Below are 16,284 nucleotides of genomic sequence, written 5' to 3'. Positions count from 1 at the left end.
AACAGAAATGTGGGTGTTTTTGTTTTTCTCCGAATCAATTTAAATATAGAAGATGGGTAAAAGCTGGATTGTTTTCCTCTGACTTTAATGACACAGAAAGAATGGTTTCCCTCCAAACAAATCAATGTTGATGGAGTCAAGTTATAAAGAATGATTTATTTCAATTGAATTAGTTCATTTTTTATCCGTGGTGTCCGTGGCCGTGAAGGTGTTCTGTGGCTTGGAACAACTGTGGAAATTTTTTTGAAAAAGATCATGAATGGTGAAATCATTTTGATTCATGAATAATGATTACAGATTGAATACGATTCGATGGATGAAATTAGATACAATGCGTGTTCGAATAAACTTACTTTAACCCAGTAATCTACGAATTCAGCTCTTGTCACTGAACCATCAACTACAAGAAATAATTCATTTGAAGAAACAGTTGGTGAATAAAAATGACCCTTTTTATGAACATTGTGTTATAGTTGGTTTTTTTTTTTGGCGTTCGATTTAATCAAACTGATATCGGAACAGGAAAATCAATTCCCTCTAAAATACTCTTTCCTAAACCTTGTAAAAGACAACCTTTTTTCACAAAGCTTACAGTTTTATGATAAACGGTCGTTCTAAACTTAAAGAACATATGACGCGTAATAAACCTACCATCTGCGTCAAGCTTGGCGTAATATTGGTCGTAATCCACATGATCAAGATGGTGGTCGCCAGTTACATCATAATCATCGTACAGAGCATGCGCAAAGTCGTGGAGTTCGGGGGTTGTTGTTGTCACGTAGGTGGTGTACTCGTGGCGGGAAACACGGCCATCACCTGTTGTTATCAATGAAATAAAAGTACATATATGTACGGTATATACCAAACTCCAGTCACGACAACCAAAATAAATTCAAGCATGTTCGGTATGATCTGTTTTAGTCCAAATTACTTGTGATTAAGTAAGAAAATAAATTACCAAAACAAAAGGCCCAGCCCACTCACCGTCAGCGTCGTATTTTTTGAATTCCTGCTCTAATTCATCGCGGGAAAAGATGCCATCATGATTAAAGTCGGATCCATTAAAGAGGAGTTCGGCTGAGTGGTCGTATGGACGGAAGTCCACCCTGCAAATCAGTGGTCATCGGCATCATGTTATGTAAGGCACGGTTTTCACATAATAAAGTAGTGATTTGAAAAACTGGCCCCGGGGCCATAAAACTTAGATGAGCTCACTTTTGATCTCAGTCTCACTTTTCCACTATATGTTCCTTTTGTTAAAGTGAGACTGAGATCAAAAGTGAGCTCATCTAACTTTTATGGCCCCAGGGCCAGGTCATTGCCTCCAAAAGCACAAGTTTTAAAGGTTTTTAACCATGAATATGTAAAAGTAAAAAACAAAAAGAAACTGATTCAATATTTAAACAGACCGTTTTCCGCCTGAACACAAATAAAACATTACAACAAGCACTTGTTGTGGGGGTGAAAAAAAAATCCTGCGGTTTTTTTTTAATGAAATGATCATATATGGTCCAAAGAACATCTTAACTGGTTATTGAAAAGAGAATTTACTGACACCACCGATAGAGCAAATCCCAGCAAGCAAACGAAGGCGACTAACTTTTCCATGGTTTTGAGTCGGAGTAGAACCGAGTTTCACTCTCAACAGGTATTTATAAAGATTGGACACGGACCTGACCCAATAATATTATTACAGATAAGAACATTAGGGTCTGTGTACAAGCCACCTTATTTCGTTGGTAACCTAATTAAACGCGGAAGAATGATGGGTCAAATAGGTCAGGGGCGGAGATTGGAGAAGATGGTAAGTGCGGGGGTTCCATTTTTCATAGGAATATCTAATGTTTATTTTTTGTTGGTTTCTAATTAATTAGGCCTGGAATACACGGAGAAAGGTGTCTGTAAGAAAGATTAGGATGAGATGCGATTCATTTTCATGTTTTCCACAATGAAGTTCGTAAGTTCATAAGTTCCTATTTCTATTTGTGAGCCCAGATATTGAGATGTATCACGTGATCTATGGCTGTCTGTTCATTGGTTGGGTCGTGTTCCTATCTCTGCCCCGTTGACACATCTAGATAGATTTTAGCAACATGAAATAACACCAAATCACATGCAATATCATTAAAACTGTTACATATATACCTTTCCATCTAGTCTACGATTACAGATATGTAATATTTTATACGTCTCATTAAAATTCCTAAACATGAAAAAAGTTTTTCCTACATGTAGTTAACATAGTGACCTAAACCGTTTTGCTATAATTATGTTTTCCTTCTATGTGTCACATAGTGTATATCTAATGAGGTTTTTCTACTCTCTTGATTTGCAATGAAAAACAGGACTTGGCCACTAACTACTTATAAATGTGACACGTCTACAAAATGGCACTCGATCATGCAAGAGCTCTCAAATCTTTTTAGTGCGTGATCCTTTCTCAAAGATGCAGTGACGTGAATCAGCTTGGACAATATCAATTCAAGTACATTGATAGATTCTAGTGCCCGGAACGGTTGACAAATGTCTTCAGGGGCAGAGATTCCTTGAGCGCCTAGATACACCCAATGGGTTCAAATCAAAGCCCTGGCGATTGTCCATGGGGCAAAGTCTCTAAAACCTCTAGAATTTTACAAATGTTGAAGGTAAAATGTTGGCGTTCTCTTACTGAAATAATCGGTAGAATTACCATTAACTTTTTCGGCTTTTAGAAAAAATGAAATTATATTTCAAAATATTTTAGCAAAAAAGATTTTGTAGTATACGTGTATTATACTAAGACTGATTATTATCGGTATACTTGTATTTGACAAAACAACTGTCATTGAAAAGAATAAATTAATAAAAATCTGTATTAAAGACACCATTTTTTTTTCAAATGCAATCTGATAAACATTCCATTCACCTTAAGTAAGTTGTGAATAGCATATTCTTGAATTAAGCTGCGAATGTCTTTTCATCCCTAATGTGCTTTGGTTTTTTGCATCCATTTTAATTATCACTTCAAAAAGCCTCACCCTTTTGTATTGTAAAAAAACTTGTGTGAATACAGAACGTGCTAATATTACAAAAAATCCTTAATTAGTCCAGTCTTTCTTTAACCCGCGCAGTGCATTGTGGTCTTTCGTCTGATAAACTGCTACAAAGAAAACTACCCGATAAACACAGTAAGAACCTATGCCACCCCCCCCCTTCCTGATACTAATATGTGGTTATTCTTTACCTCCACAGTGATCAAAGGCAAGGTGTAGTCAAAATAGTTATGAGAGATATTTAGTTCAGAATTTGAGAAGAATTCGTGCTGTAGATGACTTACTGCACAGCGTTGATCACTCCGAACACGAGTACGGGAACTACTATCTGCCACATGCTGCTCACTGGGGAAATTTTGATAAGAAACTTGTCACTTATATTCGAAGACGATTCCTTTTATTCTTGCATTAGATAATAGATAAGCTAATATCAGGACACATTCATATGTATCTCTAGTTGTCGTGTTGTATGTTGTATAATATTACTCACTGGGTTTGTTAGTTACCAAAATTTGCTTAAGTGTTAAAATGCATAAAAGAGCAAACCAATATTAATTGTTTTGTCGAGGCTAAACTCTTTTGTTTATTAATGAATATTTACATTTTACATTATCTTTGTCTGTGATAATAGTTTACACTATAAACTTTTGTAATGTATAGTCCATTTCGTCGAAAACTCTCTAAATATGTAATCGTACAATAGCTGGTTCGCTGAAACATACTAGTATATAAATGTAAGTAATAAGGAATTATTCATTGAGTATTATTAGGTGATCAACTTCGGCGTCATAAAATCTATCTTAAAGCCGTTCGAGCTATATTGGATTTGATAACCCCAGACCATATTTCATCATCATAATACTCAAGAAATGATTCCTTATTTAGAGAATGATGTGAAAAGGAGAAGGAAAGTCTCCGTTCGCCGTGTTACCTTCTAAATTTTGCCATTCGCTGCCTACAGAAATTTAGACAACAATCAATTTAACCAATAATAGAGCTAGACAAAAACAAAACAAAACATTGAAACAGACATGGTGGTGAACCATGTTGGGATTTATTGATATCACAGATACATATATCACTGGGTTTACTTCTTTCCTTGTGCTCCGTGCAGGTGTTCAGTTCGGATAAAAAGCTATATATAAAAAGAATATCCAAGTCATTGAATACAGAATAGAAAATCTCATCCTTGAAAGAGAAATTTAGAATAACAGATGCTAAATGGAGTTTTCACCATTGTTATAGCTTAGTAATATGATTATTTTTATATAGTTTTTTGAAGAATGAGACGCGAGTCTTAGAAAGGCTAGGGTGTTTTGGGTGGCATTTAATACTCACATCGACCCAGTAGTTAACAAACTCGTCTTGTGTCACGGATCCATCACCTTTTAAAAAAATAAATAAAAATAGAAGCCAATGTTTATTTCTTTATCATATTTGTTTTTTGTATGCACCAGATATGTTCATCATCGAAATGAGTTGTAAGTTTACAAATCATTTGCTTTTTCCCCCTCAAACATCTGTACTTTGTGGGAAAACGAATCACCGAATGTTAAAATCAACCAAATTACGTGTCTTTATGGTTACAAAGAAAGTGAAAATATGCATGCATGTCATGTACATGAAATACAATTTTGCATAGCATGGTTTGTATATGTTTTCAGTGTGTTCGCTGTTTCAATATTTCTTTTGTTTTGCTCTGATCACTGAACAAGTAAAACATTTAGACTATGAATGTTATATAGAACAAGTTTTACCGTCAGCATCAAGTTTGGCGTAGTACAAATCATAATCGTGTTTGTCTAGATGATGATCACCGGAAACATCATAATCATCGTACAGCGCATGCGAAAATTCATGAAGTGACGGTGTGGACAGAGTGACGTACTCTGTGTACTCGTGGCGGGAAACGCGACCATCGCCTGCAGATTAAAAGGTTTAAACATATGATTGCTATTGATACATCAGCAATATTATAACAAATATCTTTTTGTTTAATCTCTTATTTTTATATCATTAAAACGATTGTTATGAAATCAAATATTTTTAACCATTAGCGTCATATTTCACGAATTCGTTGTCCAGCTCTTGGCGGGAAAAGATTCCGTCATGATCGGCGTCAGATCCTTGGAAAAGCAGCAGGGCGGACTGGTTGTATGGGCGGAAGTCGACTCTATTCAGGAAATAAACATACAGGTTAGGAGCCTAAATGACGTATGCTAACATAACCAATTATTTGAGACAAAAAAGTTTTGTTCTGCTCTCGTTAAAGCATCTCTTCCTTATTGTTGTGCACACAAAGAGAAGAACGAGTGACAACACAGACTATGTCAAAGATGCCCCTGGGGTGCATCCCTCAGTCAATTATTGACTTTCGATACTTTGTTTAATTTCCTCGTAGTTTTGTCATATGCGTAATTAATTAACTAGAATATGAAACCTTTGATAGACATAAATGTATCATTGATCGAACACAAGAAAATAATTGTTCAGTCACTTTGATTAACCGATGTATTTGTATTAAAAATAAGCCAATGAATTGAACTAAACTATTGATAATTATAAATAATGCAAATAAATATGTTTCTTACTGGACCGAGAAGGCCACACCAAAGAGAGCACAGAGCAAGATGAGACGCTCCATATTGCCGTAGGTACTAGTAATTGGAATGTAAAGAGGTCTTGATTTGAGTCTTATCTTTATATCGGGGGAACTCAATGATGTTCAACCATTTGAACTGATAAAGCGCACACGTATTGATAAGACTGTTACATAAAGCCCACAATTAATTGTATTCAATAATAATTTTAAAAAAATCAACAGAATGCTTCTGATTTATTTTGTTTTTGCCAAGTTAATAAAAGATTTTTGTGTGTGTGTCTCATGAGGCATTAATCATTTCCTTTTCATTCATTCATTTTTTCTGTGCATCATACACCTAGGCCTATATCATTTCATACTAATTTCCTTTTCATGAAAATCAGGACAAACGATGATATAATTATATACATGTAGGTGATTTCACCCAATGAAAGCAAAAACAGACATATATTTTCATATTTCACACATGTGATACCAGTTCGGAAAAAACTATCATGTTAACAAATTATAGTAAATTATTTAATTATTTCAGATGAAAATCATAAACTTTAACATGCTAGTATTTATCGCTGTGTTGTGCAATGAAGGGACTCCTCCAGCCATAAGACTTCAAATCCTTATCAAAGCACGTTTCCAAGGCATTGCTCTGAAAACTACACGTAAACGATCATGATTTCATCCTTGCTTGTTATTTTTGGGGCAAGCACAACTATTTACTGGTAAGTTCTCAAAATTAATATATTACATGTAACTGCATATCTAAAGCAAAAAAAGAGTTTTGCAAAGTTAACATTTTCCTTCTAAATGGCTAGAATAGATTGTTAAGGTTGTAGTGGTTTCTGGTAACACTTAATTTCTTTGAAATCACAAGTCAAAACCATGGACACCATGAGTTTACAGAGGCCCAGTACCAACAGCACATAACCGAATTATGGACGGGCAGTAACTATGACAACAATGACGTCCTCTCACTGGTGGAACTCCATGACGTATTTGTCCACTATGACACAAACAGTGCGTTCCAGTCTTAAATCCAACTAAAAACCATTAAATATTTTGTTAGATTTAATGCTTGCTTTTCGACTGAGCATTATTTCAAATGTACATATTTTAGAGGATGGAACGATCACACGCCACGAATACACAAATCTCATAAGTTCACAGGCACCAGATCTGTCGAGCTATGCGCATGCGCTCTATGATATATACGACGCCAATGGTGACCACCATCTAGGAATGCAAGATCTTGATGCACTCTACTCCAAAATGGATAGTGATGGTAATACAATGTTTCTGTTAGCTTAAAGCAAATACTAATTTTACAAAGCTGTATCACGTCTTTGACATCACATTTTAGGAGATGGTACCGTAAGCAAAACTGATTTCTATACGTTTTGGAACCAGGTCAGTGGTTAATATCATTCAAAAGGGAAAAAATTAAAACTGTTGAATTTAAATTGAACCTTCGATGTAAAGTGATAAGCCATAAATACAGCAATGGCGAGTTCAACAGAGCGAGCGCGAGCGATCGCTTGCCAAAATTTGTATTGTGGGTATAGGGAATTTTGGCGCGCGCTCGCGAGGGCTCACTCTATTGAACTCGCTTTCGATCTGTGTTAAGAATCATTTCCTCTTCCGGTGCATGTACATTGTATATATCCATCTTTTACAGACCCTACATGCTCTCGCTCATCTACATGGGCATGGACAACATCTTGTTGGATAGAAATTTCAGCAATAAATATTTAAATCTTACATTTGTTTTTCCTGTATTTGTCACCAAGCTAGCTCATGGGAGAGTGATTACGTGTTAAAGGAATACTGCAATTGGACCAGTATTACTATACTAGTATTTAGAAATCAAGAAATCCATTCTGTTTATGTGTACTATTTTGTCTCAACACAACAACAGGAAATCTGTCCCAAACAAAGGTCATTGAAATATGGTTTAGGTTTTTAGAATCATCATATCTTTTTAATAAACAAAAAATTTCTTTATTGAAAAATCTCTTAATTTATTCATTCTAAGACCCCTTACAATGCAAAAACAAATAAAAATTTCACACGCAAGTAGATTTAAGGGGGATGTGCGGCCATCTTGTACATTTGAGGATAAGAATATAAACATTTCTTGAACAGGCTTGTTTCTGCCCGAAACTGGCCAAAAATGTCGCCAAAAGATGTAAAAGCAAAACAAATGTACAAGATGGCCACACATCCTAATTTACGGCAACTGCATAGGAGATAAACTAAATGAAGCTGCAAGTAAACTGTATGTGAATGTAAGTTATATCTAAAGAAACCTGGTTCTATGAAGAAAATAATGCATACGTGTATATGTGTTTCGGTCATCATCAGGGGCTCGTAACATGAAGCATGCTAAGATTTTGACTTAAGTAGGGTCATAAGTAGGACTTAGGCAGATTCTTAGGACCTACATAAGTCCTGCTTAAGTATGTCTTATACCCTAATATAAAGCAAACTTAGCAATGTCTTAGCTAAGTCATGCTTATGTTAAAAGTAAAAAACGTATTTTGCATTTCTTTTGTCGGATTTGAATGTATTGGTAATCATATTTTTATAGATACATGTGCATGACATCTTTGATATCAGATGGGGGTAGATATAAATGTACGGACACAAAATTCAAGGTGGCACGAGTATACATACATGTATCTATTTTTTTCAAAAAGCTAAAAGCGATGGATCTCGGGCAAGATATTCAGTCTATTATTTTTATAGATACATGTGCATGACATCTTTGATATCAGATGGGGGTAGATATAAATGTACGGACACGAAATTCAAGGTGGCACGAGTATACATACATGTATCTATTTTTTTCAAAAAGCTAAAAGCGATGGATCTCGGGCAAGATATTCAGTCTATCGTTGCTGCTTCTTTGTTTTGACGAATATTCACTATTTTAGTCGGTCTCTTAGACTGCCATTGGCGTAATATCGTGATGCCGTTAGAACTTGATATAATTATATAGTGGAATTTTTTTTATCTTTTGTTCTACATCTGACCTCACCAATAAGGCAGTTCACATACTCTGAGTATAATTTCTTCATTAAGTCAAAATATTGAACTGAGGCAGTCGTCGTCTTTAAAATCGCTGAGGGTTTTTCTGTCTTCGAACGTCCTTTTTTAATTTCTCAAGTTTCGCGAGTTTATTGTATATATGCAGTTACTTTTTGTAAACCGACCATTACGTGTTTACAACCTATATTCAGCAGCCCACTTGCATACTATGGAAGTATGTATGGAAAATGTTATAAATCATTACGACCACTGTTAATATTTATATCGATCAAATCAAAATTTTATATTGGTGAATATTAAGATATTGATTCTGTGTAAATATCATAAATGTGATTAATACTCTGTAATCATATGCTGAATTGAAATAATTAACAATAAAACTTCTAAATGTGTGAAAACAATACTTAGGACATACTTAAGTCACCTCTACCGGCCGCGTAAGTTTTGGGTAAATTGTCCTAGCTAAGCACTCTTCTAGTTACGGACTTAAGTCTAAGAATGTACATAAGTCCTACTTAAGCACAGTCTTAGACTTAATTACTCTTTATGTTACGAGTCCCTGGACTCTAACAGGAAGTGTTTGATCATGATTTCACCTTGAAGAAGTGGATTGTCGCTTACCCTGACCAGAACTTGTTTCTCAATAAAAAATGATAAAGCCTTATGATTTAAAAAAATAATCACATTTCTTAAAAGTGCTTGATATTATATTTTCACAAACTTTAGAAATCTTTACATTCTTTGCAGTATCTTTTTTAAAACTAAAGTTCTAAAACCTTCAAGCATATATAACCAAACATGAAAGAAAAGAATGGGGAAGTTCTATATACATTCGACCTTACGGACACCGTTGTACGTCACTTTAACGTAAATTATGTTCTGAATAGTTCATACAGCAGTCAGAAATAAAAGGTAGAATGAATTAACCTTTATAGGATTTCTCATGCAGGGATAAATCTCATATTATCAGACATTGTTTTTAATGCAAATTAATCTAGCAGTTTTAATCGCACCTCGATAAAGTAAAACGCCACAAGACACTTACATTTGTAGTCTAGCAAAGATTTTTCAGAATAATGTGATATATTTATTTCTGATATCGAATGATATTCGAAACAGTTTTCTCTTTTTTCTCACAAGTTTCTCTTAAGTATAAATTGTATTTATTGTGGGATTTTTTTCTTGTATGTGAATCTAAAGAAGTGGAAAACTATAAGGCCTTGAATACTATAGAACATATACATGCAGTTAACTCTGAAAAGGAACGGATTGCCCTGCTGGATCTTTAACCGAGTGTTCAAAAAAAAGGAATCACAGGTTTCACATAAAAGACTAATTAAACCATTTGTGAACTACCTTGGTAACTCCTCCAAAGGAAATTGGCATATACTAGTATCCTTGTAAAATAGCAGTTGCTGTCCCTAAAGATAACACTGTACAAGGACGGACTGTACTGGATCTGCAACCAGGTGGTCCTGGAGAGTAATCATTGAACTTAATACTTATTGCTGAAGGCCTTTGAAAACAAATCTTCATAAAGTAATATAGTAATTAAAAATACTCTTATAAAATAGTCAGAGTGAAAATCCCTAGTGTGCCAAATCAAATTTTGCTGCAACATTAATGATTAATTTTAGTCGGGGTGATGAGAGAGGATTTTATCAGACCACAACCTTCTGATGATGCCAGCAAGGCTACACCTCAAAAAGTATAAAAAAAAAAACCCCAAAAAAAACACGACAAACACGGGGACCAGATACCACCTGAATGCGCCCAAAACAAATAAAGTCAATACAGCATTCTACTTCATTTTGTCCAACTGGTTTCAATCCCTACAATACCAGTTAGAAAACGATAATGCAAAAAATGATACACAATGGCAGCACGTCAAATAAATCTGGTGAGACACATCTGAGGAAGTCCTTGACAGGAGCAAGGCTCAACGTTAGTGAATATTTGAAGATACCATGAGGAAACTGGAAAGAAAAGAAGGCGGAATTGAACAGAAGCTGGGCAAGGGCAGTAAATGCAAAAACTCGAGAATAGCTGTAGTCCACAGCATGCAACAGAGAAAGATATTCAAAAAAGCTTCAGGAAATATAATCGGGATCACACTGACAACACGTCAAAACAAACTAAAGAAGCTGCATGACAAGGAGGCTTGAAAGAACTGTATATGATCTAAAAGCTGTCCAACAGGTTCTAGCGGACAGACAAGTCACAGAAGGACAAGAACGGGAACCCTCTCACAACAACAGAGGAACAATTTGTGAGATGGGTAGATCGCTTCGGAGAGCTATCAAACAGACCAACACCAAACAAAGATGATACGACTGCAACAAGCTATCTACGACAGAGATTAGAAGACCAATTGCCAAACTCAGAAAATAACAGCTAGGCCGTCAAAGCGGACCCAGAAGCAGCTTTTAAGATGCTGAACACCGCTTATCAATAGGCATATAAACTTTCGTTACATCCGATTGCAGACCTGAAACTCGAGGCTGACGTGTAGTATTCCTTTCGTATAGTCATTGGATTTTATACATACATTTCTTTTTTATGTGCATATTCTGTTTGTAAATAATGGATTGGCCTGTTCATTTAATGCTAGTATTCTTCTGGCTTGAAAAAAAAAATGCGAAAATTTAATAATTTCGTCGCGACTGAGAAACACGTTGGAGCAAGATATACTCCTAAACAGGTGAGACCTCTATACAGCGAAATATTTTGAACTGTTAAGATGTCTGCGGGTAATAAAGGGGTTGTAGGGATAGTGGTGAAAGAAAAATATGGCGATCAGTGCCTGTTTACGAGCGCTGTTCAGTTTGGAAATACCCCCTAAATATCAACGTCATCGGAAATGAGAAAACGTTCGACAAAGTGGACCGAGATACATTGTGGAGGATACTAAGGCAAATTGGAGTACCCGAGAAGCTCGTCTCTCTGATTTGCAACAGCCATTATAACCTAATCAAAGGTATTTTGTTGTTTTATTACAAATTAAATATTTTCGTCTATTTTGTATGTGTATTCAGATTTGAAAGTGATCTATTAAATTGCCGGTCAATAGACTGCGATCTATTTAACCGCCGGTCAATAGACTGCGATCTATTGGACCGGCGACGTATTTTAGAAAAAGTGAAAGATTAAAAGATAACTTTATTATGTTCATTTTACTATTGTTCTTAAAATTTATCTTCATGGTATGAAGACCCGATTTTTTCCCCCTTGGTGCAGGGAACAGCTCAGTATGATCTATTGCCCGAGGCCAACTCGGTTGGCCTCGGGCAATAGATCATACTGAGCTGTTCCCTGCACCTCGGCAAAAATATGCTGGTCTATCGACTGCTCAAGCATCAAATAATTGTATACTATCGCATGACCTACAAAGTTGCCCATGATGGCGAGAGGTCCGAAAATTTTAATGTCAAGACAGTATTCGACAAGGATGTTGACTGTCACCATACCTCTTCCTCTGGTTTATTGACTAGATCATGAGGACTGCCGTATTAGGCAGGACCAATGGTATATATTGGACAATCGTGGTGCAAATCAATTATCTCGACTTTGTCGGTGATTTGGCTCTCCTTTCGCACCACCAAAGACAAATGCAGGACAAAAACAGGAGCGGGATTCAAGATCAAAGAAGACAACAGAAAACGGAAGATCAACACCACTGCTCAAACACCAGTCGCAATTGGTGATGAGCCCATCAAACAAGTTGAGCCCTTCATCTACTCGGTGAGTATGGTTGGTACACAGAGTGGCCAAGACCGTGACATCAAGCCAAGAATTGGCAAGGCAAATGCTGCATTTACCATGCTTAAGAAAATCTGGGCCTCAAGGTTCGGATAAACTGCAGATCCTCAACTCCAATATGAAGTCATTATATTGCTGTATGTAGCAGAGAGAAGGAGAACAATCATATAATGAGGACGCTTCTTATTATATATTATAAATATTAATTCATTGTCAAAATTTTAAATTTTATGTGTTATTCGAATTTCTTCTTCCAGTTTTCTTAATTCGACCTATTTTTGTTAGGATTATTCAAGGACTCAAAATGCAATTGATATGTTAATGACACAAAATTTGCAAAAAAATATCTTAAATATCATTGAACTTACTTCTTGTGAATATGTTCATAATTGCTTCAAAAATATGAAAAAATGTGAAAAAAATTAGTTCAAATTTCTTCGGTTTCAAAATCTTCCCTGTTCGTTGCGTATCTTCCTCAAATACACAGAATATGGATATAAAGCGTAATATTATTAAAAGCATAGTTTTCTGTTTAGAAAATGTTTATAAATTAAAATGTTGAACGTATAAAAATTGTTTTTAAAAATCCAAACCTGAGCAAAGGTAATCCTGACCTCAGGTGAAATGTTACATAAGTATATTGGGCACGATAAACCTTGAATAGAGGTTATCTGAATATGGCATCTTTTACGTTTTCTCTTTCTCTCTCCTTCTCTGTAAAACGATACAACCTATATTAGGATGACCCTTAGATAATTTTGCTACTGTATTAACAATATATAGGATATCCATATCTTGTCAACCTACTGTTATCCATAGAATGAAAACTCTAAAGTTATCGCTGAGAAGTGCAATGTGCTGGTACTCGTATAAATATGCGTCAACCTTCAAAAAGGCTCCAGTTCCATTGTCAATGCACGTTTCATAGACGTTGCTCTGGAATTTGCCAGCTTCTATATACATTATGATTTCCTTCTTGTTTATTGTTTGTGTGGCAAGCACACCTGCTTATAGGTAAGTTCTCAAAAGTTAACTGTATTTCATTAGGCTGGGTGGCCAACAGGTCAACAAATCAGCTATATTAGGTCTACCTTCAAAATTTTAATCATTTTTTTTTAAATTATAAACTACGTTTTAGTCTTCTCATTCTTATATCATTCGGAAACTTTCATACAGTCAAACAAACAGATTTTAAAAACCAACTGACGGTACCATGCAGTGTAATCAAAGGTTATTTTCTTTACGGGGTTAGGTCTGCAGGTCAAGATTAGTTTATTTCCTCTCAATATTTAATAGTTCGAAAAAAAAGATTTTTATAAAAACACACTGAATTCAAACCCCAAATCTCTCCGTAGTTTACATTAGCTGAAAAAAATCTCACACTATTATTATTTTTATAACAAAATTCATAAATCTATTCATAAATCTATTAAACTAGATGTGCTGTGAGCAAGCTCACAAATGATACTCCCGCTAAAAAATACAATAACTCAAGTATTTCTCTACAAGAATGTAATTGATACACCTCTTATCCTATATTCTACTACAGTTATTGCCAAGATCAAAGAGATGCCGCGGACATTATTCTCCTATATACCACGAACGTCATCAGTAAATTATCAGATAAGAAATACTTATTTGTCTCGCACTGATCATGAAAGTACAACTTCAAACTTTAAAATGTTTTAAAACCATATCAGTTTCACGTGTTAGTTCCAGTCAAAACGATGTGTATTGCCTCTAATGATAATTTTAAGAGATCAATGCGGCTGTTCCTAGGACCTCCCCAGCACATTATCACTGCGTGTTTTTACATAAAATATATAACGTGTAGTAGTAATAATCGTATAAAATTCCCTTTAAAATATTAGGAATATAACTCACAGATATTTTACAATGAAGTGAAGAGAATTAAAAATCCAAAGATAAATTCTGTCGTCTGCATGCGATTCCTTTGATCGATACACATGTAAACATTACTAACAAAACCGTTGGGGTTACACGGAACAGCCTTCAAAATGACCTAGATGTCTCTCTATAGGAGAAACGAACTGTATAGAAATACTGGGCTGTTACATTTTAGTAGAATAGAAATAAAGTTCTTGTTTTCGTGAATGTTGCAGGATAACCTCCTCGGTCTCGAAATGTTGTTTGAAATATAAAAGCCTCGGCTAACGCCTCGGCTTTTATATTTCAAAGCAACATTTCTCGACCTCGGAGGTTATTCTGCAACATTCACGACAACTCGTACTTTATTTCTTAAGTAACCTTGAACTTGCACAAATAACCAAGGGGTTATACAGATATTACAGGTCACAGGCAATCTTTGTGTCAAATTTAGCCTTTAATCATTTTCCATAACAAGATATTATAATAGTTTAGACATGAATTATGCGTTTTCTTAAACAGTGACCATGAACTTGCAAAACTGACCCGGGGTAAAGTTCCTAACATATCCTCATGTCATAAGCAATCTTTATATGAAGTAAGAACGTGTAATGTTTCTCCGTAAGAAAACTATAAAGCAGACACAAATTAGTAACTTATTTTTTCAATGACCTTAAACTTGCTTAAGGAATCTTGGGTCAAAATCATGACACGCCTATGGGGGGAAGGGTAAAAAAGACAATAATGCAAAACGAACAACTTATTTTCAAAAAATTGCTAAAATACGAAACAGACCAGCTTAAACAAAATCAATATAATATTTTGATACATCAAAACCCAGAAAAGAGGGAACAAATCCAAAAAGTTTAGTTTTAATTTTGTTTAAAAATTGTATACAGAATTTTTCTTTTCAATGAGAATAATAAAGTCTTTTAGAAAATGACCTCTTAAAGCAAGAAAGAAAGTTTTGCCGTCCATAGACTGAAAATGTGAGTATGTTGGGGTAATGGGGGGGGGGGGTAATATTGCAGTGGCCATAATTTTATGTTTGCTGTTTTAAAGTCAGAACCATGGACACCATGAGGGGCTTACAGAGGATCAATACCAAGAGCACATAGACAAATACTGGACGAGCAGTAACACCGACAACGATGACGTCCTCTCGGTGGCGGAACTCCACACAATACTTGCCTACTATGACCTAAACAGTGCGTACCAGACTTGAGTTGTTTTTCCTTTGATTTTAGATAAAATTATTAAATAATGATAATATAAATTATTTAATATACATACTTATTTAAGACGATGGAACGATCACACGCCACGAATACACAACTTTCTTGAGTGCACAGACACCAGAGCTTTTGAGCTATGCGCATGCGCTCTATGATATTTATGATGCTGATGGTGACCACCATCTAGGGATGCAAGATCTTGATAAACTCTACGCAAAAATGGATATTGATGGTAATATAACGATTCTGTCACCTTACGGTAAATAATGTACTTCAAATTGTTGATAGCTGTTATATCGTTCTCGAAATCACTTTCCAGGAGATGGTACCGTAAGCAAAACCGATTTCTACAATTTTTGGAACCAGGTTGGTGTCATTGTTTTGCAAATTAAAACTGAATCTTTGATATCAATTAATATGATATATTATCCACATGTGTGAACGATTTTTTTCCCGCCGATATATGCTTAAAATCTAATTTCATAGATTCTACATGATCTCGCTCATCTTCACGGACATGGACACCATCTAGGATAAACGTTTCTGCCTTTTTTTTATTTACAAGTAAATTTTTGAATTGCACAGATGTTGTTCCTTGTTTTTCACCGAACTGTATATAGTTTGAAACGGCAGTGCGAATCAACCCGGTATCATATCATATAAATGGCGCGCCAAATTCATATAAATGAGCCAAACATAGTTTTAATAGTTGATAAACTAAGTT

The 16,284-nt window shown here is 35.2% G+C and overlaps 4 protein-coding genes across 5 annotated transcripts; 2 read left to right on the top strand and 2 right to left on the bottom strand.

Annotated features, from left to right (window-relative positions):
- Window positions 1-136: 136 nt before the first annotated feature.
- Window positions 137-3,467, bottom strand: LOC128156150 (uncharacterized). Of its 2 annotated transcripts, none has more exons than XM_052818181.1 (5): window positions 3,317-3,467; window positions 985-1,106; window positions 652-816; window positions 354-400; window positions 137-229 (listed from the first exon to the last, which is right to left on the bottom strand). In XM_052818181.1, exons 1-5 carry the CDS (start codon window positions 3,367-3,369, stop codon window positions 182-184), a joined length of 435 nt encoding a protein of 144 aa, XP_052674141.1. In that variant the 5' UTR covers window positions 3,370-3,467; the 3' UTR covers window positions 137-181. The 2 variants fall into 2 exon arrangements, with proteins under 2 accessions (XP_052674141.1, XP_052674142.1); XM_052818182.1 differs by lacking the exon at window positions 3,317-3,467 and adding an exon at window positions 1,556-1,705.
- A 585-nt stretch (window positions 3,468-4,052) lies between these two features.
- Window positions 4,053-5,779, bottom strand: LOC128155786 (uncharacterized). Its single transcript, XM_052817643.1, has 5 exons — window positions 5,624-5,779; window positions 5,084-5,205; window positions 4,790-4,954; window positions 4,371-4,417; window positions 4,053-4,167 (listed from the first exon to the last, which is right to left on the bottom strand). Exons 1-5 carry the CDS (start codon window positions 5,674-5,676, stop codon window positions 4,120-4,122), a joined length of 435 nt encoding a protein of 144 aa, XP_052673603.1. The 5' UTR covers window positions 5,677-5,779; the 3' UTR covers window positions 4,053-4,119.
- Window positions 5,780-6,197: 418 nt separating this feature from the next.
- Window positions 6,198-7,372, top strand: LOC128155784 (uncharacterized). The gene is made up of 5 exons (XM_052817642.1): window positions 6,198-6,353; window positions 6,506-6,648; window positions 6,749-6,913; window positions 6,992-7,038; window positions 7,307-7,372. Exons 1-5 carry the CDS (start codon window positions 6,304-6,306, stop codon window positions 7,358-7,360), a joined length of 459 nt encoding a protein of 152 aa, XP_052673602.1. The 5' UTR covers window positions 6,198-6,303; the 3' UTR covers window positions 7,361-7,372.
- Window positions 7,373-13,353: 5,981 nt separating this feature from the next.
- Window positions 13,354-16,142, top strand: LOC128156586 (uncharacterized). Its single transcript, XM_052818773.1, has 5 exons — window positions 13,354-13,452; window positions 15,388-15,533; window positions 15,628-15,792; window positions 15,880-15,926; window positions 16,047-16,142. Exons 1-5 carry the CDS (start codon window positions 13,403-13,405, stop codon window positions 16,095-16,097), a joined length of 459 nt encoding a protein of 152 aa, XP_052674733.1. The 5' UTR covers window positions 13,354-13,402; the 3' UTR covers window positions 16,098-16,142.
- The last annotated feature ends 142 nt before the right edge of the window (window positions 16,143-16,284 follow it).

The sequence above is a fragment of the Crassostrea angulata genome, chromosome 7 (genome assembly GCF_025612915.1).
Source record: "Crassostrea angulata isolate pt1a10 chromosome 7, ASM2561291v2, whole genome shotgun sequence".
NCBI lineage: Eukaryota > Metazoa > Mollusca > Bivalvia > Ostreida > Ostreidae > Magallana > Magallana angulata.
The sequence above is the reverse complement of the archived record's forward strand: the minus strand, read 5'-3'. Positions and strand labels throughout refer to the sequence as shown.